The 26689-nt window shown below is 37.2% G+C and overlaps 1 protein-coding gene across 1 annotated transcript in view; it reads left to right on the top strand.

The window, feature by feature from the left end:
* The window catches only part of adam12b (ADAM metallopeptidase domain 12b), a 130263-nt gene that overhangs the window by 87905 nt on the left and 15669 nt on the right, over window positions 1–26689 (top strand). The window contains exons 12-18 of the mRNA XM_055162631.1: window positions 8342–8519; window positions 13583–13672; window positions 14903–15098; window positions 18286–18394; window positions 19514–19712; window positions 22921–22998; window positions 25701–25809. Of these exons, the coding sequence (XP_055018606.1) occupies window positions 8342–8519; window positions 13583–13672; window positions 14903–15098; window positions 18286–18394; window positions 19514–19712; window positions 22921–22998; window positions 25701–25809 (959 nt within the window). The remainder of the gene's footprint in view (window positions 1–8341; window positions 8520–13582; window positions 13673–14902; window positions 15099–18285; window positions 18395–19513; window positions 19713–22920; window positions 22999–25700; window positions 25810–26689) is intronic.

Below are 26689 nucleotides of genomic sequence, written 5' to 3'. Positions count from 1 at the left end.
TAGTGAAAGATTTTTGTCTGTTTTGACTGTCCAGAGGTTTGTGCATCAGAACAATTCATTGAGACTTTGGGGTTGCTCTTGGATGTTTTAAAATGTGTAAGACTGTGGGGAGGTGAGGTAACAGTTGCATCATAAAAAAGTCAAAAGAATCGAGATAGAGGACATGTTTCTCAGAAATGTTTTTAGTGACGTGGTGATAGCAAGAATTCTGTTGGTTTGGGTGTACCATGATTGGTTTAGTGTATGTTTTGGTCATGATTTAAAGGTCCTATATTACACAAAATGTACTCTTGTGAGCTTTTAGCCATACTAAAATGCTGTTACCTCACCAGAAACCTACCAGGAGTTTTATTTTGTTTCATTTGCACATGTTTGAGTAACTCTTTATTATTAGTGTGTCTTTAAGGGGTAGTTTTCAAGTTAACAGCTATCTTTTACCTTCAGTAGAGATTGGTAATACCTGGTCTGAAATTATCCAAATGATTGTAGTGAAGGTGTATGGAGTTTAAAAACAAAATGGAGCACTTCCTGTGTTATCACATGACATCACAAGGTGGAACAAAAGATCAGCACACAACAAAACAAATATTTATTATGGAAAAAAGAGAGGAAGACATATCACAAGGGAAAACCATCACAGATTTCTGCAGAAGCAATGAGCGAAGCTGTAAACTCTGTTAATATAAGGTGAGAGAAAAGTGTTTTTGTTTGTAAATGATAGGTGACCAGTGAACTCCTTCATTTCAAATGCGTCACTGAAAAAAACAAATCTGATTGGACGATCATGTTTGGTTCTGACTCAAGGTGTGACAGAGGGTGGAGACCAGGATGAAATTCCTCTGGATAAAACCCACAGAGATATCATTGCGGATTTGTCATGACAAAGAAACTGTGAAATCCATACTTTTATTTGGTTACTCCAATTTTTAAAGCAGAGTGTAGCACACAAGGACAACAAGAAAATGATTTCCTGGCCAGTTAGAAACACAAGCTTTAGTAGATCTCGAGCTGTATCCTGTCTCCCCAGTTTTCAGCCTCTCTTGTTTGGTTCCAGACCCTTCTGGATTCAAACAGAATGATGGTGCTTGCTGGATACTACAGAAAATAAATAATGCAAACTCTTGTATTAATACATTGCAAAAGATGGATAGATAGAATTATGGATCTGAGAGTTGTCTATAACCAAAATGCAACAAATATATTACACTTGAATGTCAAAGTATCTGCTTTTTTCTCTTAAGGCTCATGAAGCACAAGCACAGCCTAAGCTGTACTGTACCCACCCATTAGAAATAATGCTTAAAATGCAATACTACAACGGAAAGCAGTGTAGAAAGGCTAAAAGTTTAAGCATATCGCAAATTGGCTTGAGTGAGGTGAAGAGGAACTAACTGCCATTATCTTAAAGTGGTTCAGGAGCTTGGGCAATGAACGAAGTCGAAAGCTGTCCATATAATTCAAGTGTTTTGCCCATATAGAATCTTTAATAGACCGAGGCTGCAGTGCTAACATTTTCACAAAGGTCAGTACTGTCTCTACTTTTTAACATAAACCAAAAGCGCATTGCTTGGTAGTGCGTCTAGAGACTCATATGAAAACTCCAAGTCCAATAGAAAGAATATACAGCCAACCAGTCTCTTGTGTTGTCATTTCAATATGCAGTGGTGTTGTACTCATTTTTATCAGATTATTATAGTTATCAGATTATTAAAATGTCATGTCACAGTTTGATATGATGTGTGTAATCTGTGCAGGTGTTGACAAGGAAGACTGTGCAAAAAGGGCAAATCAATGTGGCCAAGACAAAAATGTTTTTAGTTTTTTTTTTCTAGAATAGGAAACGACCAGATAAAAGTTATATTTAATGCCATACAGTGGATCATTGTATGGCATTAACAGACAAAGGGGATGGCCAATCCTCCACCAGAACAGTTACATATTGTTTTTTTATAGTATTAATAATCAAAGTTATGTGTTTTAGCTTTCTTGTCCCTATGTGCTCTGTACTACTAACATATTAGCAATCTGACTTAAAGGTCCTGTATTACACAAAATTGACCCTTGTGAGCTTTTAGCTTTTTAGAATGTTGTTACCTCATCAAAAACATACCCGGAGTTGTGTTTTGTTTCGTTCAAACATGTGTGAGTAATCCTTTGTTATTAGTCGGTCTACATCTCCAAAGCTCAAAATGCTCTGTTACACCTTGTGATGTCATGTAGTGGTCAAGTTAATAGCTACTTTTTACCTTTTGTTCAGTAGAAAATGGCAATTCCTGAAATCATCCAAATTGTGAAGGTGTATGGAGTTTAAAAACGTAGTGGAGCACTTCCTCTATTATCACATGACATCACAAGGTGGAACAGAGTGTTTTCTGTTTGAGAGAAGAATCCTAAATATGCAGAATTTGTGTGTTAAACATATGTGAATTAAACAAAACACAACTCCAGGTGTATTTGCGATGAGGAAACAACATTATAACAGATCAGAAAATAGTGCAATATGAGCCTTTCAAGCATTGCATTCTGAGTTGAGCAGTTTCTTATCCTCCTATATACAAGCAACATAAGACTTTTTATCGTAACTTAAAGGATGGCATAGCAGTTAGATTCAATGTAGAGTTAAGATGAAAAGCAGTCATAATAAATTGTTACCTCTTTCAGCCCTGCTTATAATGTCACTTTTCTTATTACAGCCTTCTGCCATTTTTTTCATTGTTGTATCTTCGCAATACATGTTCAAACAAAGCTTAGCAGAGATTGCATCATACTATTTTTCTAACAGTCACTGGTACTTTCCTTTGAAATCAGAGTGAATGGGGCTTGCGTAGCGTTTAAACCTTGTATAAGATTCTTGTCAGATTGCCAACAAAAGACCATTGTTGCCTCATTGTGATAAGGTGAATACAGTAGCTACTTTGTGAGATAACACCACACGTTTCTCCTTTTGTCTGCTGGATATCTGGTCGTTTGACAGTAATGAGGTTATGATATGGGAATACGCAGGTGCCTTTCCCACAGTTTACAAAGACATTCACGTTGCCTGTTGTGAAAAGAAACTGGATGGCTAATTAGGTTGGGGCTAATTGTTGTGCAAAGACAAATTAGTTTCACAAGAGCAAAGATCGCCTGCAGAGTGGCGGTTATCCGAGGAGAGGTAAGGCTGGAGCTGGGATCATTCTGTGGGCAGTATTGTGGGTCTGATGTGAGGAGATGGTTTTGAGTGTGGTTATATTTGTGTTAAAGCTGCACTATGTAACATTTCAGGTTTGTGTGTGGGATGGACGGTGGGTTGTCTCCATTAAGTTGTATGCATTGCTTTGCCTGGAATCTTCTGCAGTATGGTATTGAACTAATCCATCTTAAATTCAATTACAGATGTCACTGCTGTAAAATCTTGTGAGTGAGCTCACCTCTCCACAGATCTCATCTGAAACTTGGCATCGCCTGCTTGTCTCCTTGATAGAAAGTAGTAGAAAGTATTAATAAATGCCAAATATTAGTTTATAGTCTTTTTTTTTTTTTTTTACTATTTTAATTTGTCATACCAACTATGGCCAAACTCCTCCCCCCTCACACTCCCCTTTAGTCCTCCAGACCCCGACCCCTCCCATACACACATACACACACATATATTTTGTGTCCTGTTTTGGATGCTATTTGTCCTCACAAGAAAAAGTCTTCCCCAATATTTGTCTTGCCAAAAGTTCTTTCAGATTTACATATTTCATCTGCATAGTAAAACAAAACCCAGTGCAAATACCATAAAGCATAATTGAAAAATGGTGAATGTTATGGATGATCAGCTCAGAAATGGGCTTTGAAAGCCCTGGGCTGAGCCACATTGATCTCTGTGTATGGAAACATAAATATTAGCTGTTGTTTTTTTATTTCAAGAGAAAAAGAGAGAACATAATATGAAACCACAAGGTCTTTTTTAATGAATCCAATATTCTACCTGATTCTAATGCAAATGTAAATGCAGTGATTATCATTTTAGAAGACTGCTGGATTAGAAAATTACTTTTCTGCCAACTATTATAGACCTAACTGGGTAAACCAGCTATCCTATTATGTTTTACTTTCTTGTTCCATAAACTGTTATGGAATTTCCCTGCAATAAATTCATATTGTTCCCACCAGAGAATGTTACCCGTGCTGGTGTGGCCCCTTAGCATTGTCTAAACACTCTTAACACTGTACAGTTTTTGTTTTATAACTAGATTTATACATATTAGAGGTAGAATTATATTAGATACACTAAAACAAAGTTAAGAAAAGAAGTATGTGGCAGTTGCCATTATAATCCATCCATACCATCTGACATCTACAATGGATTGGAAAAGCAACATTGTCTGTATAAGCTTTGCTTGGTCAGCCTTTACAAATTTAGAATGACACAGACAGCAAAAGAGTTTCTTGGCTCCTAACGCTCCAGTTAAAAGTGACTTTGAGCGCTCTGAATGACCCGAGCTGTAGCTTCATTGCTCACTTGTGGATAGTGCTCCTAAACGGGCTTTAAATGTCATTGCAGTCTTTTAAAGTCTAATACTGCTGTCCTTTTATTTTGGAACTCATAATGATCAAAGTTGGGCCAAGTGTTGGCATCAGCTTTACTCATTCAACATAAAAGCACTGGATAGACTATTAAATCTGGTAGAATACATCTCAGTTAGAAGAAAACTGACCCAGCAACTTCTATGGATCATTGCAGTTTACATTGACATTACAGTCTGTTAATGTAATTATCAGAAAAAAACTAGGTACTCAGCAGTTTCAAAAGTGAAATGAAGACTTGAGACTGGTTTATTACTTCCAGTAATTTTAATCAATATGACAATTTTGTCCAGCCCAATTTATAATATTGATTTTTTTAAAGATGGCCTTTTTTACTTCCAAGGTGTATTAACTGCTAACACATATTTAGATAACCGTCTTACAATTTATTGTATTGTGTTATTTTTGTTTCGCTATATTCTCAGCAGTCATTATTCACAAATTCACACGATTCCTTCTGATACACCATCTCTATGGAGACAAGCAGGTGGCGGACCCTCTATCCCCAAAAGTCGCACCTTTAAAATAGGCCAAAGCAACATATTTGGCCAATTTTAAAGCTACCTGGCAGCATATTTTGAAATCAAGCTTTATTCTTATCCATTCACAAATTCTCTTGATTCCTCCTCCATGTGTTTTGTTATCAGCGGTGGTCCACGCTCTGTGCAAGAGGCTTGGCTAGCTCTGCACCGGTCTGATCTGCATAGGCTGTCTGTCCTTGATTTAAAGCTTGGTTCCCCACACGGCACACAGTAAATCTCTTTTTACTGATAGCGTGTTGGTGTAAAAAAAAAAAAAAAAAAAAGAAAAAGGAAAGTCTAGTAGATTAACAGGAGCAGACCGGGGCAGGTTTGGAAAAAAAATCGACCGCATGAAAGCTTGTACTCAAAAGGTGGGCTTGAGTGAAGTGGACGAAACTGTTGCACCCACAGGCGTCTGTTAGAAGTGGGTGTTTTTTGTGGCTTTTATGTTTTCTTTTATTGTGGGGGAAATCTCTGTTGTTTGGCACAGAAAACACATGGTTTCTCTCTTTTCCACTGAATGCTTTCGCCATTATCTCCATCCCCCTCAGGAAAAGCTTTACTATACTTATCTAAATATCCATGCATTCTGATGTAGCCAAGACCCCTTCGGCTCAAACTTACTTCTTCCCTTACTTATTCCAGTGCCAGACTATTAAAAATGTACATGGTGTTACGCTGATTTTTACGCCCCAGTGAATTTGAAGACTTAAAATTTATTGAGGTTAATTGGTGCATAAGTGTGAAGTGTTACTACCTGATTTAAGGAGTTTTCAAGCATCCCTATAGACATATAGTCTTTATATTCACTAACCGTCAGTCAGTTTGTGTTATGTTAAAAGTGCATTTTGTAACTTTTTCTGGTGGAGGGTTCGTCAAATGCCATGAGATGTTATTGCTTTGTCTGAAATGTTTCACAATATGACATTAAATGTTTCATTCAACCTTTCAGATTTAAATAAGACTACTACCTGTTTGTAGCTGGTCTCTTAATATTTGGAACAGTTTTGACTGAATTTATTTTAGTTTATAGGAAATAAATGCTGTTTTCAGTCTCGGGCATTAACAGACACTTAAAGCTAAAATATTGAAACCGGTATCAGAACTGACAAAGCTGGATCAGGGTTTATGGGGTTACCATATTTCCAGGACTATTAGTTGTTCTGGAGTATAAGTGGCACCAGCTAAAAAATGCAGAATGAAGAAAAAAACATACATAAGTCGCACTTTTGGGGGGAAATGTATTTTATGAAATCAAAGACCAGGAACCGACATTTCATCTTGAAAGGCAAATTATAGTAATAACAATAGAATAGAGAACAACAGGCTAAATAGGTGTTAATATGTTAACATAACATATTAACAGTTATTCACATAACTATAGCATAAACAACAGAACAATTAACAAACTCTGTCTCACTCCAAATCACTAAATCCATTGAATTCTTTATCCTCAGTGTCACTTCTGAGCAACTCCAATGACTTCCGGGAAAGTTGTATGGTGCACCCTCCCTGTTATCGTGACGCTGTGTTCTCCGTACCCGCTTTCTGCCAGTCCCTCACAAGTTTCTCGCTCACTCCAAACTTTCTTTCTTCTGCTCAAATACCGTTTTTGGCTGAATATTTCAGTACTTGCAGCAGGACACATGCAGGAGACATGCACAGTAGGACGCAAAGTGACAGTGGTATAGTAGTAATAGTAGTAGCAGATACTGGCACACAAGCCTAGAGCGCCCTCTCACAGCTGTCAGTGTGAAAATTTTAATATATAACTCTCACCGGAGTATAAATGGCAGGACCACCCAAACCATGACAAAAAGTGTGACTAATAGTCGGAAAAATACAGTACATCAAAACTATGCAGTGTCTGATACTCGTAATTTTGTTGTTTTATATGACAGATCTTGACCAGTGCATCTGTACCAAATACTCCCAAAACAGAATAACACAAATGTTAAGAGTTTGTTCAAACAAATATTAAAGGTTAAACATAAAGGTTTAATGTTATCCCCGTAGATTTTGTTGAAAGGAGAGACAGTCTGCTTATCTATGATCTTTGCCACTCTGCAGCTCCAAATGTCCCAGTGTTTTTGTCTATTGCACTTTCTCTTGTTTATTTTCAGTTGATCCGCACCAAAAGCTGAGTCTGGAGGGACCACAATCCCCCTGAGCCCGGCAGCTGTTATTGGCACATCACACGGTCTCATCTTCAAAAACTCATAACATTTTCAAATTCAATCCCGTAGTGCTCTAAATTAGACATTAGTCAGCACTTCAGGTAGAAACCTCCACCACTGAGAGAAATTAAGGCGCGATATGGATCCACGCTGGCTCTTTTATCAAACATGCAGAACACTCATGGACTCAATATTACCTCCCTGCAGTCACTACTTTAAATTGTTCCTCATTTTTTCAGGATCCATAATAGTCTTCAGTTTTAAATTGGGGAACTCTATTGAAGGGATTCTCATATGCTGGACCATTACAATGTGAATAAGGATACATTTACACATATTGCTTATTTGGGCACTAATGTAAATTCGGTTTGGTCCTATTCTAGTCCTGAAAAAATGTGAATTGACTGTAAAATGAACCACAAAAGCAAGTAAGTCAGTTGGTAGAGTGTTTGTCCACTGATCTGAACGTTAGCAGTTCAAATACTGTTAGGTCAGATCCACTGGCTCACAGGTTGGCACTTTCAGCTCCAACAGATGAATGCTGTCATTGTGTCCTTGGGCACGACACTTAACCTCCCTTGCCCCCCATTGTGACTGTGTACATCGGTGTACCATTGTGTGTGTGAATGGGTGAGTGGTTCCTTGATGTAAAGTGCTTTGAGTGTCTTGACTGTGGAAAAGCGCTGTATAAAAATGCGACCATGTACCAATAAATATTCAGTGATTAAACTGCAAGTTACAGGTATTTCTTTTTAAACTTAAACTTTTTTTGCTCCTTTTTTCATATCTTTTATATGATATTCAAATTTTTCAACAACAATAGCACATTTTCTGTATACTGAAGTGTTTTGTTTTTCAGAGCAACATATGGCATTATAAGGGGACTTGAGTTTTTCTTGGCTCAGGAAAATATGTTATGATCAAAGTGACTACATGGACCTTTATGATACTTACACCATCAAATAAAGCCCCCACAGAGACACTACTACTGCTGTGTACCATATTCTCCACTCTCACTCAAGTACTCTTTGTTGTGAGACATGAAGCGTGCTTGCTCACATATTGTACCTTTAATCTCCTCATCCGCAGGTATCCGTTCCCCACCGTGTTCAGTACATGTAGTAAGAAGGACTTGGCTGCCAGTCTGGAGAAGGGCGTGGGGATGTGCCTGTACAATATGCCCGAGGTCAAAGTGCTCTACGGGGGACAGAAGTGTGGCAATGGCTACGTGGAAGAAGGGGAGGAATGTGACTGCGGAGAGCCAGAGGTGAGGACAGGTTTTTATGTTTCTCTAATTTTACTTCAAGGTGCATTGTGTAACTTTTCTGGTGGAGAGTCTGTCAAATGCTTTTCTCCATGGAAATGTTATTGCTTTGTCTGGAATGTTTCACAGTATGGCATTAAACCTTTCTACCTTCATAGAGACCAAACCAGACCAAGTTACAGGTTAGATCTGTCAGGATAACAAATTTTGAAGTGTGACATATTAATGAAGTTAATATAGATGATGAACTATAATATTAAAACTAATTCAATACAAGAACACTAAAGCAGGATTATCCCTAAAAATGATTCTAAATGTACAGTATTGTTAAGAAACATGGGCTGCAATAGATAAACACCAGAATAAAACACTTTAGTACTTTAGTTTGCATCTGTAATGGGTTATCGAAGCTATGAATTAAATCTTTTATGTCTTAAATCTTATCGAAAAGCCAAAAAATAGCATACAATTTCCCAGTAGTGCAAAAGTAAATATTGACCCCTCCCAAAATATATCGTTTCAGTTTTCATGTACACTAAACGATAAGTCAATAGTGTAATTATCGTGGCAGTCCAAGTTGTGGACATTGGTTCTGTGTTAAGATTTGACATAAAAAAAAACATTAGATCATAACTTTAAGTACTTCAAAGAAACTTACTTCTTAGAAACTCCACCAGACTCCTTTATTTATGTCATTCATAGCATCTGGCCAAGACTGTAGTGATGCCATTGCTTTTTCTATGAGTCATTAATCAGAGCAGCATTCACCTGTGCACCACAATCCAAACAGACGTGCTATTGTTCCAAATGCGATGATGCCTTGTTTGGCCGGCCTGAACACAGTGGTGCGTGTTACTTGCCCCAGCACGCTCCATCTCTCATTCTCACACTCCACAGAACGAGGAGGAGGAGGAGAGCCAAGAGAGAGGCACATATGGGAGGCAGGTTCACTCGCAAGCGGAGCCAAACAGCTGGGGTTTAAAAAAGGTGTAAGACAAGAATAGGATTTCACAATGAATATATTACAGAAGAATTGTTTTCAGTGCACGGCAAAATGGGCCACCTGCCCACAGTTTATGGTTTATGGTGGAAATTTTGTAGTTAAAAGTTAGACAATTGAATTTGGGTGGAATTTCTATTTTGTTTCATGATTGCAATTTGGAGATCTTATAATTATAAAGTCTAGTCATAGTAGGTCAGTAAAGGCTGCTTATCCAGACTGCGCACTTTTCTTAAGATGTGTCTTCTGTGTTGAGATTGCATCTGTATGAGATCAGGTGGATTAACCAATCAGAGAAACGATTGGTCTGCTTGTTTCAAAACCATAGACTGTATATATAAATGGACATGGCTAACCTGATTACCGCCTCGTTCCATATAAGAAGTGAGCATGGGGACGCTACTGGCTCCATCGATGTTTGGCTCCAATTCACTTTACATTGGAAAATCATTACCCCTTTTTCTGTAACTGCTGCAGTGAACTTAGCCATTTTTGTTCTGATCCTTGTGTTTTTATTTCATTATTTTGTCCATTAATAAATTCCTGTTCCTAATTCCAAATTTACTCCTATAACTGCGAGCCATGTGAGCTTTATTTGACTGGTGCCGGATGCTGTTTGTGACGTCACACTCATTTACTCCACTTCTATATATAGTCTACGATCAAAACAAGCATAAGCACTGTCAGTCAGAGGTGTGAGAAGTCTGATTTTCTTCAAAGTTAGTTTGTTTTGTTTTCAATGTGTCATTGAGACAAACATATTCCATTTCTCTGAGGTAAGTTTGACCTGAGTTTGACCTGAGGCACAGAGAATAGAGTGGTGACCAGACTGTAAATCCTACACAGAAGAGTTAGTCTGGAAGCCAGGTAGAGCTGCACAATATATCCCAAAATATATTGATATAGCTATACTGGCTGACACAATAACCAATATCCTAACAACACCAGGGTCCTATTTTACAGAAATGTGCTCCTTTTGAAAGGAAAATCAACAAGAAGGAAGATTGTATTTATGATTTTCATTATTAGGGCCTACATTAGACTTGGGTTGATCTTTTTTTACATTTACCCAGTTTTACTAATAAATTAAGGCATGCACATATTTTATTTACGTTTTCTTATTGCGGCAACTGGCAACATAAATGATTGATTGATTACATTTATATATCACCTTTCAAGATACCCAAAGCGCTTTACAGTTCATTATTCAGTCACTCCACTCTCAGTGGTGGTAAGTTACTATTGTAGCCACAGCTGCCCTGGGGCAGACTGATGGAAGCGAGGCTGCCAATCTGCGCCATTGGCCCCTCCAACCACCACCATCACTAATGCACACACCATTTTCATACTAGGCAATGTGGGTGAAGTGTCTTGCCTAAGGACACAATGACAGTTTTTTTGCCACTGGCGCCCCACTGTGGCACCTGGAATTCCTAGTGGTCTCCCATCCAAGTACTACCCAGGCCCAGATCTGACTGGATCAGGCTTTGACAAGCCGGTAGGGCCAAATAAATGTTAAAATATCACTATAATGCTGTTATACGCAATACAAGACATACTTACATACATTGAATAAAATGTTTTATTTATTTATTTTTTTTCATATTGTGCAGCACCAGTGCCAGACAATGCCAATAGTAAAGGAAAAATAAAAGTTTATTCACATATCACTTCGTAAATCCAGAATAATTACCACAATGAAACATGTTCTTTGTGACTCATTTACTCCTAAACTTAAAAAAAAAAAACAACAAAAAAAAACGTAATGTTTTTAAATCTGTTTAATTTCAGTTTTTTCATTAAAACATAATCAGTTTTCTGTCCGTCAGAACATTGTGAAAAGTGAAAGGGACCAACAGACACGTTTATAATATTAGTCTTTGCATACTCCCTATAAGAATGCTTTTATGATCTATTCGTTGCTTGACAAATTACATTTTGTACTTTGGCCGCACCATTACCCAATCCACCCCTTCACCCTCTCTAAGCATTAGTCCTGCCATTCTGTCCGCATTCACCTCCATGATGTCACCACATAACTACCCTATGATTTGCCAGCGCATTAGTCAACAATATAAAAGCAGCCATCACTTACATCAGGGCTGAGAAGACAAACAGCCAGATTCATAAAAACACGCATTAGCTGAAAATTATAGGAGCGACAATGCAACCAGCTTCAGCCATCAACATGTGTTTTCATTAGCTCAGCACAGCAAAATCTACACATTTAGAGGAACAAATGATGGTTAATAGTACGGCTGTCACACTGCTCCGTAAAGACTTTTAAAGGACCCAAATTACACTATTTTGTTTCATTCATACATGGTTACCACACAAACCCCGCATGTTTAGGCTGAGTTCCTCTCTCAAATAGAAAACACTTCGTTCCACCTTGTGATGTCATGTGGTAATAGAGGAAGTGCTCCACTGTGTTTTAAAACTCCATACACCTTCAATTGAATCATGTGGATACTTTCAGCCCTGAAATTGCAAATCTCTACTTAACAGAAAGCTACCACTACGTGACATCACAAGGTGCAACAGCACATTTTGAGCTTTAAGGATGTAGACAGGCTAAAAATACAGAGTTACTCAAACGTGTGAATGAAACAAAACACAACTCCTGGTATGTTTTTGAGGAGGTAACAACTTGTTAATATGGCTTAAAGCTCACAAGAGTCAATTTAGCATAAAATAGGACCTTTAAAGAAAAACAACAGGAGTTCTCTGAAGTCTTTTGGAGTAGTCATTGAGTTGTAAACTACAAAATCTTTTCTCATCTTGTTTTTCCCCTGCAGTCTGATGGGACGGTCATTGTTGTAATCATTGCTACTATGGAGTTTTCAGCTTACTGTGCTATAGAGCCTTTTGTGTTGGTGAAGTGAGCTAAGCAGACCATAGTGCATTTTCAGTGTCTCTAGGCAAATTATTATAATGAAATATTGAATGAAAGACTGTTTTGACAACTGACAACAATGTCTTTCAAAACTTTTGCAGGTGTAATTAAGTTTAGCTATTTTGTATGAAATAACATAGCATCAACGTCAAACTTCTATTGTTATTTTTGGAGGGAGTGCTTTTTTGTCAAAGATTGCCATAACAAATCAGTTAAAGGTCTCACATTACACTATTTTCTGTTCTATCTTATAATGTTGTTTCCACATCGAAAACATACCTGGAGTTGAGTTTTGTTTCATTCACACATCAACCTGCTTATTTTTGCTAAGTTCTTCTCTCAAATGGAAAACACTGTTCCATCTTGTGATGTCATGTGATCATACACACAGTACTCCACTGTGTTTTTAATCTCCAGACACCTTCACTTGGATGAGTTCCACCATGAAATTGCCAATCTCTAAAGGTAAAAAAGTAGCTGTTGAATTGAAAAGTACCATTAGATGACATTACAAGGTAGAACAGAGCATTTTGACCTTTAGAGATGTAGACCGACTAATAATTCAGGATTCCTCAAAAATGTGTGAATGAAACAAACATCACTGTTTGTGATGAAGTAACAACATTTTTTACATGACTTAGACCGTGCAATAATCAATTTTGTGTAATATAGGACTTTAAATAACGATTGGCAGGTTATTTTTTTTTTTACAGACTACTCTTGTCATAGGGCAAATGCTTATCAGCTGTTGCACTGCCGTACCAAAATGTAATATGAATGTAATAGATTTGTATTTATATTTAATTTTATTCTATATCCTAGAATATTTCTTTTAGAATGTGTGTGAGAACATTTGTTATTGTCTTGCAAACCCACTACTTTTCTTTCCTCTCTCTAAAGTCCTTTGTATCAAGGCAAACTCGCAACAGAATTCCCATAGACACAACACAATTGACAAACATTTATTTTTGTATCTGTAGCATTTCCTGGTTCTATTTTTCAAAGCTCCAAAAAAGGTCAATGGGTCATATAATGAAGGAAATGGCTCTCCAGACAGGAAGTGTGCTTTGTTGACACATATTACCGCAGGAAATTGAATGATGGAGCCTTTTCTAGGTCAAGACTGTGATGATATATTCGTTAACCACTGTATTTTTTTTATTCTTTCAGGAGTGTATGAATCCTTGCTGTAATGCCACAACATGCACTTTAAAGGGAGACGCTGTGTGTGCCCATGGACAGTGCTGTGAAGACTGCATGGTAAGAAACCATCTGAATTTCACATTTACACTTTCAAATTGAGAAATACTTTTCGAGTCAAACTTTGAACATTTTCCTGAATTTTAAATCTTGGTTTGCAAAGATTTACCTTACATTACTAAGGCAAGTTCACTTCCATCTAATCGAATATTACTTTTTCCCCCCTTTGACATAGAAAACCTTTTTACCGGAGTCATTTTTTTCCAACTATTGTAAAAAAAATATTCAGTGCACTTAGGCTACCCTTTCCTTAAACCGGTGTCTGAGTGGAATTATGTTTAAAGGAAAAATAGGTCACTCCGAATGCTCCTCTACATGTACTAGTTGGATTCTTCATCTTATATAGCCATTGCATAGACAGCACTCCACATTTACAAAGATATGATGATTATGAAGTATACATGAAGGCCTACTCATAAAACTTTGCTAAATAATGCTAGTGCCACATCATTGCTTCAAGTCATTTCGGTGTAGGTGCTTTGGAGTAAGTGTGGTGAACTTAAATTACACAAAAAATTTAAAGTTTCTTATCGCTGTGACACACTTTTGTTTAGGTACGGCAAGGGAAGTTTGTTTTTAGAGCATGCTTTGTATGTAATTGTTGTTTACAGAATATAAAGGGAGCATTAAAGGCCCGGTATACCATTTTTTCCCCATGTAATTAAGTGAAGTTTGTCTTGCCCCAGATATATTGGATAAGCAGCTCTTGACAGCAAAAGAAATCAGCTACATACTGTCTGCATTTAATTAAGTGTTTTATAGTCTAAGATCAGGAAGTATATGCTTAGAATGCTAGTTGGCACACTCCATACTTGCCTCTGAATGTTATATAAACTCATTGTGATAAGTAATTAGCTCTAGATTAGATGCTCAGAATGCATAAGGAAAGTGAGGAGTAACTTTGAACCACTGCAAACTATTTAAAATGAAGTAGTTCACTTTTTCACATTTTAAGACATCAAAAATCAGGTACAGTGCCTTTAAAAATAAACAAATAAATCAATAAAAATAGAAATTACTATTATTAAAATTGAGTAAATAAAAGACAAGAATGCAAAAAAAAAAAAAATCCTTTCACTCATGTACAACCAAACTGAACTGTTTCTTTCTTGAATTTGAAAACTGTCGTAGTAGAGGCTTGTCTCAAATGCTGTATTTCTTAACCAGCCAGTCCTTTACTTTACGAGTGAAGAATGAATAAAATCTTTGTAATATGTCATTTTGTTCCAGCTCAAACCGGCTGGGACGCTGTGTCGAGAGTCGAGTAACTCATGTGACCTCTCAGAGTTCTGCACTGGAGCCAGCCCCCACTGCCCCGCTAATGTTTACCTACACGACGGACACTCCTGCCATGATGTGGAGGGATACTGCTACAATGGCATCTGTCAAACTCATGAGCAGCAGTGTATTACTCTATGGGGACCAGGTAACCACACACACAAACACACACACAATTTTGCTATTTTATGTGTGAGAGACTTGCACAATCATCTCACCTGTTGTATTTCCAACCAAATCAGCTCTTTCTTCTTAGATTGTAGATCAGATTATGTCTAACTTTAGTAACGGAGCTTCTAACAGAGCAGTGCTTTCTTTTAACTTCACACCCCCAGAGAATGTTGATCACATCAACTGCAAAGTGTCAATAGAGCCCTTTAAAACACACAAAGTGACCAAAGTGCTTTCCCATAAAATCATATAAATATAAAACAATGAAATAAAAGTAATTAATGGGTGTTAAAGGACAGTCTGAACAGGTTTTGAGCCTGGATTTAAACAGGACCAAGTCTGTTCTAGTGGCATATTAGGGGGCAGTTTGTTCCAGAGTCTGAGGGTGTCTACAGAAAAAGCCCGGTCACCTCAGCGTTTGAGTCTGGCTCTAGGGACTTCCAGCAGGAGTTGCTTGGTTGACCTTAAGGTTCTGTTTGAGTTCTGAACAGACTGGAATTGAGTCAAATAGGGAGGACCAAGGCTATTAAGAGCTTTGAAAACAAACAGTGACGTTTTAAAATCAATTCTAAAAGAAACTAGAAGCCAATGGAGTGATAAAAAGACTTGGGTGAGGTGCTGACGTCTAGAAGTCTTGGTTGAAAAACAAGCTGCAGCATGCACACTAGAGCTGGGAATTGTAGGACCCTTCATGATCCGATACATGGCTCACGATACGATGTTGTCACAATATGGCCCTACATGTGATAATCAATATATTGCACATGATATTCTGTGCTGTATTGCAGTTTTTTTTAAAGAATCAAACAAATTTTAGCAACTGTATTTCTTTGTTAAAACAATACTTGTTGCAAAGTTAATATGAAATGTATCAATTTTAATCATCAAAACAGTGAATGTGAAGTGTACTGCATAAACAAGTTTCTTTCAACTATATAAACAATAAAATTTCCAAATCCAGCAACCCCACTGTACAGTCCCTGATAAAAGTCTTGTCGCTTATCCATTTTGTAGAAACAAAAGCTTATAACTTGACTTTAAATTAATCGATTGGTTTTAGAAATGTCTCATATGAAAGGTAATACCCTCCCAAATTATGCTCAATAAACTAAAATAAATTTGCTTCACTGAAAAAAGATTGATCATTTAATGAACACAGAAAGGTCAGATTTTGGCAAGACAAAAGTTTTGTCGCCTACAGAAAATTGAACAAATAATTTACTTCAAATACAAAAATATGTTGCATAACGTCAGTGAATTAAGTAATGGTGCTGTGAGATCCATATTTAATATCTTTTATGACTTCCATGAGCTTGAAGGACGCATCCATGTGGTTCCACAATGATTCATACAATTTGTTGATGAAGTCATCAGGAATAGCAAAGAAAGCAGTCTTACAGTACATGCCTCCCAGAGTTCATCAAGATTCTTTGGTTTTGCCTTCCATGCTTCCTCTTTCATTCTACCCCAGACATTCTCAATGATGTTCATGTCTGGTGACTGGGCTGGCCAGTCCTGGAGCACCTTGATCTTCTTCACCTTGAGAAACTTTGATGTCGAGATAGAATTATGCGAATGGAGCACCATCCTGCTGCAAAATTTGACCCCTTTTATGGTTGGGAATGTAAGAGGAGCTAATACTTCTTGATATTTTAGGTTATTGATATTGCCTTCCACCCTGCAAATGTCTCGCACACTCCCATAATGGATGTAACCCCAGGCCATGATTAACTGTTTTCTGGGTGAATCTTGGATCCATGCGGGCTCCAGTAGGTCTCCTACAATATTTGTGGCGGCTGTGATGTAATTCAACTGAGGATTCATCTGAGAAATCCACCTTCTGCCACTTTTCCAGTGTCCATCCTTTTAGCAGGCTGTGGGCCTTGGCAAATGCCACACAGTTTTTAATTGCCTTTTGTTTAGTGCTGGTTTCTGTGCACTGATTCAACCATGGAGGCCATTTTGAGACAGAATTCTACAAACTGTTCAGGTTGACACAGGGACTTGAGGTGACCAGGCCTGGTGGAGTCTGCTGCAGTGGAAAAGGGGCTGGCCGTGGATTTTCGAATCAACAAACGGTCCTCCCGAGCAGTTGTCTTGCGGCGTCTGCCGGACCTGGGCTTGTCAAAAACATCTCCAGTCATTTCAGATCTTTTTCTTATTCTTTGTACTTGACGCTGAGACACATTGAAGGTGTCAGCCACCTCAGCAGTGGATCTGGTCTTCAGCCTCTTGATAATTAACACTTTGGTCTCAGGGTGGATCTTAGGCATGTTGTCAGAGGTCAAGTTGCAGTTGATGTGAAGGTCTGGTGTGCTGGGGTTCTTTTTATACACACCCACTAACTGATTGATCAGTAACTGATCACAGGTGAGGCTGTAATCTAGGATTGGGTGCATCATATGACAAGGCGACAAGACTTTTGTCTTGCCAAAATCTGACCTTTCTGTGTTCATTAAATGATCAATCTTTTTTCAGTGAAGCAAATTTATTTTAGTATATTGAGCATAATTTGGGAGGGTTTTAGCTTTCATATGAGACATTTCTAAAACCAATCGATTAATTTAAAGTCAGGTTATAAGCTTTTGTTTCTACAAAATGGATAAGCGACAAGACTTTTGTCAGGGACTGTACAACCTGATGGTCTTTGTGTCAGGACAGAGGCTTCAGGTCTTACCTCAGTACAAACACTGGAGTCCAGATAAACAGTAATTTAACATTTAAATCACAAGTCAAGAAAGTCTGCAACAAAGTCCAATTTTCCTTTCCAACTACCGTTTCATCAGACCACAGCTGTCACTCAACACCGTCACAGTCTACACGAACACTACTCTCCCATATCAAATACTGCCTAACTACCTGATCACATGCAAACATCACTACCCTCAAACCACTTGAGTACAAAAGAACAATAAAAACACCTGACAGGAAACAAATCCATTATCTTCACTGAAAATTGTAGTGCAGTCACAAAATAAATTCCTAAAAAATACAAAAAAATACTCTGTACAGAAGCTGACAATAACACTACATTATCGCTAAATTTAGTATCACAATATATCGATATTTTGATATTTTTGCACACCCCTAATTCAGTTACACACCCTTGTACACTCCACATGTCTGGACTCCCACTCCATCTCCTCCTTATGTGTTGTGTGCAGGAGCCAAGCCTGCTCCGGGGATCTGCTTTGAGAGAGTCAACTCCGCTGGAGACCCTTATGGGAACTGCGGGAAGGATTCCAAAGGCTCGTTCGCCAAATGTGAAGCGAGGTGAGGCGCTGTGCAGCTGCTCCGGAGTACAGCGAAGAATAGGGGAAATGACGGATATTTGAATATACCATTTTGACAGCTCAGGTTTTTAAGTCTAAACATAAAGATTAAAGAGGACATGTTATGCTTTTTTGGCTATTTTGCATGAAACTTTAACATACTTTGCTGAAATATTTTACATTTTAATAGAAACAGGTCAATTAATTTCCCGTTCATTATTACAAGATTTCTCAAAAATGTAGGATTGATCGAAATAAAGCTCTTAAAAGTCAATTTCAGATAATATGTCCCCGTTCGAACCATGATGAAAATGATTAATTAAAATAAAATAAAATTCATGACACAAATTTGGTATATTTTACAAATTTTTGATAAAAAATCTATTCTCTACAACTAGTATTACAGATTTTGTCTTTTCAAATCACAATTAAAGTAGTTTATTTAAAAATATATTACAGTCTCACTACACATATGTAGAATCTGCACTGCGATACCAACTGATTTAAAGATGTATTATGTAATTTTTCTGGTCAAGGGTCCGCCATTTGTTTGTATCCATGGATATGTTATTGTTTTACCAGGAATATTCCACAGTATGGCATTAAAACCAATATATAATTTATTCTATTCTAGTGTTTAATACCCGAATAACTAATAATTAGCTCTCACTGCGAGTGGGCTCACCTCTTCACAGAGCTGAACTGTAATCTGACGTGACATGCTTGTTTCCATAGGTATAGTTAATGCCTTACTGTAGAACATTTTAGGCAAAGCAATAATGTTTCCATAGAGATAAGCAGAAAATGGACCCTCCACTGAAAGTTACACAGTGCACCTTTAACTGATTCACTGGCACAAATTTTTACTTAAATTTTTACTTTTTGTATCTCATATCTGATCTTAAAGCATGCTTATGAGCGATTGTGCTTAATTATTCATGTATTATTTTTGTCTGATTTCTTTGGGCTAATTAGTGGAGAAGCTAATGAATCCCAGGGGCTTGAAGCAACATCTCTCAAGGCTAATCTTACTAATACTTACTACTTTCAAACAAGCTTTTACTGTCTACCATTAATGATATATATTTTATTTCTCTCGCTCCCTGTGTGATGTTACCAGAGATGCCAAATGCGGTAAAATCCAGTGCCAGGGAGGAGCCAATCGTCCTGTAATTGGGACCAACGCGGTCTCCATTGAAACCAACATCCCGCTGCAGGAGGGGGGCAGGATTCTGTGCCGGGGGACTCATGTGTACCTCGGGGACGATATGCCAGACCCTGGACTGGTCCTTGCCGGGACAAAGTGTGGAGATGGGATGGTGAGTCAGGCTGAAAGTTGGTAGTAAACCAATCTCAAATTTTTTTTATTTTATTTTTTATTTTTTAATTGACTGTTGACTTGGATGAATAAGAATCTCCACAAATATTGTTGGGCGAGGGCACAGAACCTGCTTTTTTCTATGGAGATGTTATTGCTTTGCTCTTGAAATGTTTCTTTCCTATATTGATTTATTTAGGTACAGGTGGTTTTGTTCTGAAACTTTTTTTTTTTTTTAGCAGGGTTGTTTTTCCACAGATCTGACTTGTAACTTTGCCTTGTGGCATTAGCTGCATAAATAAGTTTAATTTTATACTGTGGAACACCATCCAAGTAACAGTGTTTGATTTTGTTTTGTGTGTGTCTTTTTTTGTTTTCTTTTTAACAAACAAAACTCAAAAGTGAAAGATTTCAATGATAAACTTAGTTTGTCTATGCAATGAAATATTTTTTTAATTTAAAGGTCCTATATTACATTGTTTCATGATCCATGTTATAATGTTGTTTCCTCATCAAAAACATAGAATTGTGTTGTTGTTGTTGTTTTTTTTTTTATTCACACATTTAACACACAAACCCTGCACATGTTCGCTGAGAAAACACAGAAAACACTAATATCAAGAGGAGGATTCTATCCCTAGATTTGCCAAGGTAGCTATTAACTTGAAAACTTCCACTTCATGACATCACAAGGTAGAATAGAGCATTCTGAGCTTTGGAGATGTAGACGGACTAATAACAAAGGTCTATAACGTGGCTTAAAGCTCACAAGAGTCAATTTTGCTTAATATATGACCTTTAACAATAAATGCACTGCATTCTGTATCTCATCTGATCAGCCCCCACACACCCTCTTCTTCTTCTTGGGGAGAATCTTTCAGAATCCTAAGGAAGTGGGTGTGTTCTGACTGCTACAACATGCCAACATTACTTACACCACCTTTAACTGCCAATACTGCCCTGGAGTTGATGGCTCCCAGTCCGTCCATGATCGCAGCTTATGTGATGGAATCTTGGCTGCAGTCAGAGGCACAACTGTGGGCTCTTAGACTCCTGGAAGTCCCCATAAAGCATTGGCATAGCTCCTGGACCATGATGCCAGAGTCCCCGTGCCCCCGCGAGCTGCGTGTGCCAGGTCAGCTTGTCGACTGGCTGTTGTCGCAGCAACGCATGAACAAGAGTTACTCATTATTTGCAAGCCAAGTACTCCACGCTGGATTCTGGTGCCCTGAGGTGCCTCTTTTGTCACTGGCTTTTGTTCTATCCCAAAAGGTTTTTTAAGGGTTTTGTTTCATTCACACGTTTTGAAAACACAAACCTTGCAAATTTAGGTTTAGTTTTTCTCTCAAATGAAAAATACTCTGTTCCACTTTGTGATGTCATCTGGTAATACAGGAAGTTGGATCATTTCAGCCCTGGGATTTTCTATCTTTCTTGAACAAATGTGAAAAGCCAGCTGTTAACTTGGAAAATACCACTACATGACATCACAGGGTGGAACAGAGCATTTTGAGCTTTGGAGATATAGACTGCCTAATTATTCAGGATTACGTAAACATGTGTGAATGAAACAAGACACAACTCTGGGTATGTTTTTGATGAGGTAACAACATTATTACATTGGTAAACCCTCACAAGAGTCAATTTTGCGTAATATAGGACCTTTAAATGGGTGTGCCAATGAGGTTACGTGTTTGGCACAGCGGACTGACTCAAGCAAAAGAATGGAGTAAATTAATTTGATTTGATTTATTCAAACATATACAGGCAAAACAATATCCACTCATCTCATTTTTGGTGGTCAACTCCAGCACAATTTTTTTTATGTGTTGGGGTCGACTGTTGGATCAGACAACTATTGGGCCCACTTGTATTACCTGTCACTGATTCACCATTTGGATGTTTGGATCCTATTATAGATGCCATATAAGCTCTGGGACAGTTTTTATTTTATTTTATTTTATTTCAGTTGGGTAGTCATAATTTGGTCTGTCACAGTAGTTACTATATTGACTTACACTTTCAATACACAATAGCATGAGTAATAATTTTGGGGGGGCCAATATAGTGTGAACATTTTATTTCTTTTTTTTTCTTTTGTAATAGAGAAGATTTGAGTTGTAAAAGGTTGAATTATGAACTTCTATCTTCATTATAGATACTCACTTCCCTTCTGTTATCTCTTTATTGTGGGTCCTGTTTCTTTTTTAAGACTATTGTACATTTAGAACATTTTGGGGGGTAATTCTGCTTTACTGTTTATTTTCAATATTATCGTTTATTGTCTATATTTACTTTAGCAAATTAATGCACTTTAAAATGTGTTATTGTGACAAGCCTAGTCATAATGATTTGCCTGGTTCATACATGCACTCTACATGAACCTTTTACAAGTCAAAGGTAAAGATTTTAATTCCAATTTTCTCACAATTGCACAAAATTGCATCACTTCAGTATCATAAGAATTAAGACAAAAGTTTAGTTTTATAGTTTTTTTCTCTGGGGGTTCTCCCATGGGGTCTCGTCTCAAGTTTTGATATATTTTACTTTCTAGGCGTAGTTTTCACAGTAGTATTACCTTTAGAGAGAAAAAAAGAAAGAAAGACTGTTAGCTATGTCGTTATGAAGATTTCTTATACGCTGCGTGAACTTGGTTAATATTCAGTAAGCTACTATCTCTCACAATTTACCTCTCTTGATTACTGACTCCAACCACAAGGGGTCAGCGCATTACGATATCATCACTCCTCAGGTTTTGCTGCATTCTCTAAGTGCATTATATTTCAATAAACCTAAATCTGTTTAAGATCTTTTTACAACAACACCATTTTAAAATGCATTAGTCTGTGGATATAATAGTTATGTGGTCCTATGTGTGTGCTATAACTCACAACTTTTACAGCAATCAAAATGGCTTCTAAAACCGCAAAACAACATTTCACTTTTAGAACCCTATGTCAACTCCTGCTATAAACCACACTGGGGGCGATGTTCGAAACTGCTTTTTACCAGCCAATATTAACTTTACGGCTTTACTTGTGAAATCCTGTAGTAAGTAAGCATCACTCATTTGGCGTTGTGTGCAGAAAGCTCTAAATCTCTCCTGACATTTACCTTAGCCATGGAGGCCCTGTAAAAGTTATTGGAAATACAGCTCTTTTTTAATATTTGAATCTTATTTCCACTCAAAATGATTGTTTCTTTTATAGGTGTGTCTGAACCGTCAGTGCCAGAATGTGAGTGTGTTTGGCGTGCACGACTGCTCCGGAAAGTGCAACGGACGTGGGGTGAGTGCAAAAAGATACTGTACCTGCATGGTCAGTGTTTTTATTTTACTGTTTCAATTTTTTTTTTAAATGTTATGGTGTCTGTGATAAACCAATCCGCATCATACTAGACAGACATTAACACAAATTAAAACAATAAACAAAAATATAAACAATAATAATATTTAACAAAAATACAACCAAAGAATAAAGCATACTGACCAACAAGGAGACAAAACATGACAAAAAAAAGTTAAAAATGAAAATAAAATAAAACAGAACCACAGACAGAACAGTCAGGACTCTATGGTCAGTGTTAATCTGTTATATATAATGTTGTTTCCTCATCAAAAACTTACCTGTAGTTGTGTTTTTTTTCATCCACACATTTTTAACACACAAACCCTGCATATTTAGGTTGAGTTCTTGTCTATAGGAAATGCTTCACTATGTTTTTAAACTCCATACAACTTTGCAAGAATCATTTGGATCATTTCAGCCCTGGAATTGCCCAACTCTACTGAACTAAAGGTAAAAGGTAGCTGTTAACCACTACATGACATCACAAGGTGGGACAGAGCATTTTGAGCTTGGGCGATGTAATCAAACTAATGATAAAGGGTTACTCAAACATGTGAATGAAATAAAACACAACTCCAGGTAAGTTTTTAGGGAGGTAACAACACTGTAATGTCTTAAAGCTCACAACAATCAATTTTGCGTAATATAGGACCTTAAAATACACTCAGTGCGTGTCCCTCCATAGCAGAATTAGTGCAATGCTCAGTAATGTAAGATAGCTCTTCCTATCTAATCCGTCTTCATCTGTCCACTGGGGTGAAGTCCATTTTGTCAAAGACGTTATTTATGATAGGGTCTGTTTGTTATCATGTGTTTAAATGTATTTCTTGGAAAAAAATAAGACAATTTTGATATGAAATTGTCTGCATCCTGTTTCTTTATGTGTGCATGTGCTTTTTTTAAAAACAGTATTTTAGTGTTCCAGTATTTTCAAGTTTATTTTTATTCTTTAATACTTTTTATTAGTGCTTTGAAGTAATGTTGTTTACATTTCTGTATTAACCTTTTTCCTTGATGTAAGACAGCAATAAAAAATAATACTTATTTTTTTCACCTTTGCATCTCCTTAAGTTGTGTTGCTAAATAATGGAAATAATTATTTGAACTGCACAAACAAATTTCAAAAGTGATGCTCATTCAGGCTCATTACAATCAAAATCCAATTAACAGAGCTAAATTACAGTAGATGTAAATAAGAAACCTCTCAATTTAATAAAGTAGTAGTTGCAGGGGTGGTTAAAGAACAGTCCCTTTCGCATTTTGTTAACTTTTTTTATGTACTAAATAATGTATGAAGTACAATTTGCTTTGCAGCAGAGTACAGACTTTGAGCTTAACCTCACATCCTGAGACTCTGCTGTGTCCAGAGATTCTGCTTGCTCACACAGCATTTAAAATATGAGAGATAAGTGCCATTTCAAAAAGCTTGTTTACTCTCAGAATCGTAATGTTGTCAAAAGTCAAATATATTTTACTGCTATTAAAATATAATTTCTACCCTTCTTGATCAAATTTACCAATCCAATATTTTCAGTATAGATTATTGTCATTGCTAATAGCTCTAGAAAATGGTAACAAAAAGAAAAATACTTATTGGCAAAACGGAGATAAGTGTTTTTGCTATTGAAGTCTTTATATACAAATTGTCTTTTTCTCCTGTGTGTTATTGTACATAAAGAGAAAACAGTGAGTTTGTCCTATAGCTGCCTGATAAAACTTCAGCTAAAGAAGATAGAAGCCAGATGTTTCCGTTCTGTTCGTGTCATTGGCCCCTCCACAGATAACTCCCTTATACATTTCAATGAGGTGTGGTGTGAGTGCTATATTCCACTACACAAATACAGATATGGTTCCTACTCAATCAAAACTAGCTGTGATCCCCAAGTACCTCTTAACCTCCTGTTTGAAGGAGTGTCCCTGGTGTAGGGGAGGGAGAAGGCTCTGTACTGTATTTGACAGCTGGACCTCCTCTTGTCGCCTGGGAACTCTGTTGGATTAAACTTCCAGCGCAGGAAACTCAAGAACTTTGATGGGACAGACTCTCCGGAACACATGTTTTATCTATTATTACAAGGGCTAGGCAACATACTCTGTAGCAAATGTATTGAAAATGAAAAATTGAAAATGCAAAATTGTACCGATGCAAATGTATTGAAAATGGAAAATTACCAGACTCATCAAAATTGTCCAAAATTTAGTGAAATTTGAATCACTTTTTGTAGAATTGACATAGGAATTTTCATAGCACAGCAACATGTTTATATGTTTACACCAAAAATCTTGTTATCTGATTTCTGGAGTTGGATCCAGATTATTGAAATGTCATGAAAATAGTTATGATGCGAGTAATGTGATTTCACTGTAATTGTTCACACATGTAGGTTTTGGCTAGAGGAAATAAACTAATGCAGACAAAAGACAAAAAAATTTAGTTCTTTCAAAATTCTGTTACTTTAAATATTTATTAATTAATTAACTTATGTCCACACTGGCGTTTTTGCTCATCATATTTCTCTTGTGCAGTTAAACACGCAGCAAAAATCAGATCTAATTATTAACTTACCTGTAGTTTGTACCCACTATTAAGACTTCATATAGAGGTTAAAATTGTTGTTAGTAATGTAGGTGTTTTATATTTTTAGGTGTGCAACAATAAGAAGAACTGTCACTGTGAAGCGCACTGGGCTCCTCCCTTCTGTGAAAAGGCAGGGTTTGGAGGGAGCGTTGATAGTGGACCAATGAGGCTGGCAGGTACTGTTGTCATCTTTCACCTCATATCATCAACCAACACATATTTTAAGTTCTTCATATTTGACTGATGAACAGGTAGAAATCAAATGTACTGTACGAAGAAGTTTAAAGGGACAGTCCGATATTTTGGACATAGGACTTCATTTCCTAGTGAGCCAGAGTGTTGGAGATGTGGGGAAACACTTTTTTAAATACTCCATCAAGTCTTTGTATTTCCAGAGGTTGCTGGTGCTAGGCTAGTGCATGTCAATGGCCATAGTTAGCCTGCCACTAAAAATGATCTTACCCACTCCTCAAAGCATCCAAGGCAAATCTATTATAACACCAGACTGTCAATGTGAATGTCTGTGTTGATAGAATAATTTCAGAAGTAAAACCAGCCTTGCATTTGAAGGATTTATGTCTGAGCAGCAGCGAGTTGTACTTCCTGATAGAAAGCTTGGCAGTGGCAGACTGATATATGAGAAAATAGTCCCTCAAGATGAGATGATTCATGTGATGCAAGGTTAGTTTTATTTCAAACATTATTCTATCAACACAGACATTTACATCGACAGTCTGACATAATAAATGATTTGCTTCTGGTGTTTTGTGGAGTGAGTAAGAGTGTTTTTAGTGGCAGGCTAACTGTGGCCATTGACATGCACTAGCCTAGCACCAGCGACCTCTGCAAATATAAGGACTGGATGGAATATTTTAAAAAGTGTCTCCACACATCTCCAACACTCTGGCTCACTAGAAAATGAGGCTCTATGTCCAAAATTCTGAACTGTCCCTTTAAAAGTAGTTCATGGATTGTATTATGGACTCTTTCACTAGTTTTAAATACATAGGCAAGACAAGTTTATTTGTATAGCACCATCTGTACACAGAGTAATTC

The sequence above is a fragment of the Boleophthalmus pectinirostris genome, unplaced genomic scaffold (genome assembly GCF_026225935.1).
Source record: "Boleophthalmus pectinirostris isolate CB_2022bp ecotype Guang Dong unplaced genomic scaffold, ASM2622593v1 HiC_scaffold_5, whole genome shotgun sequence".
NCBI lineage: Eukaryota > Metazoa > Chordata > Actinopteri > Gobiiformes > Gobiidae > Boleophthalmus > Boleophthalmus pectinirostris.
The sequence above is the reverse complement of the archived record's forward strand: the minus strand, read 5'-3'. Positions and strand labels throughout refer to the sequence as shown.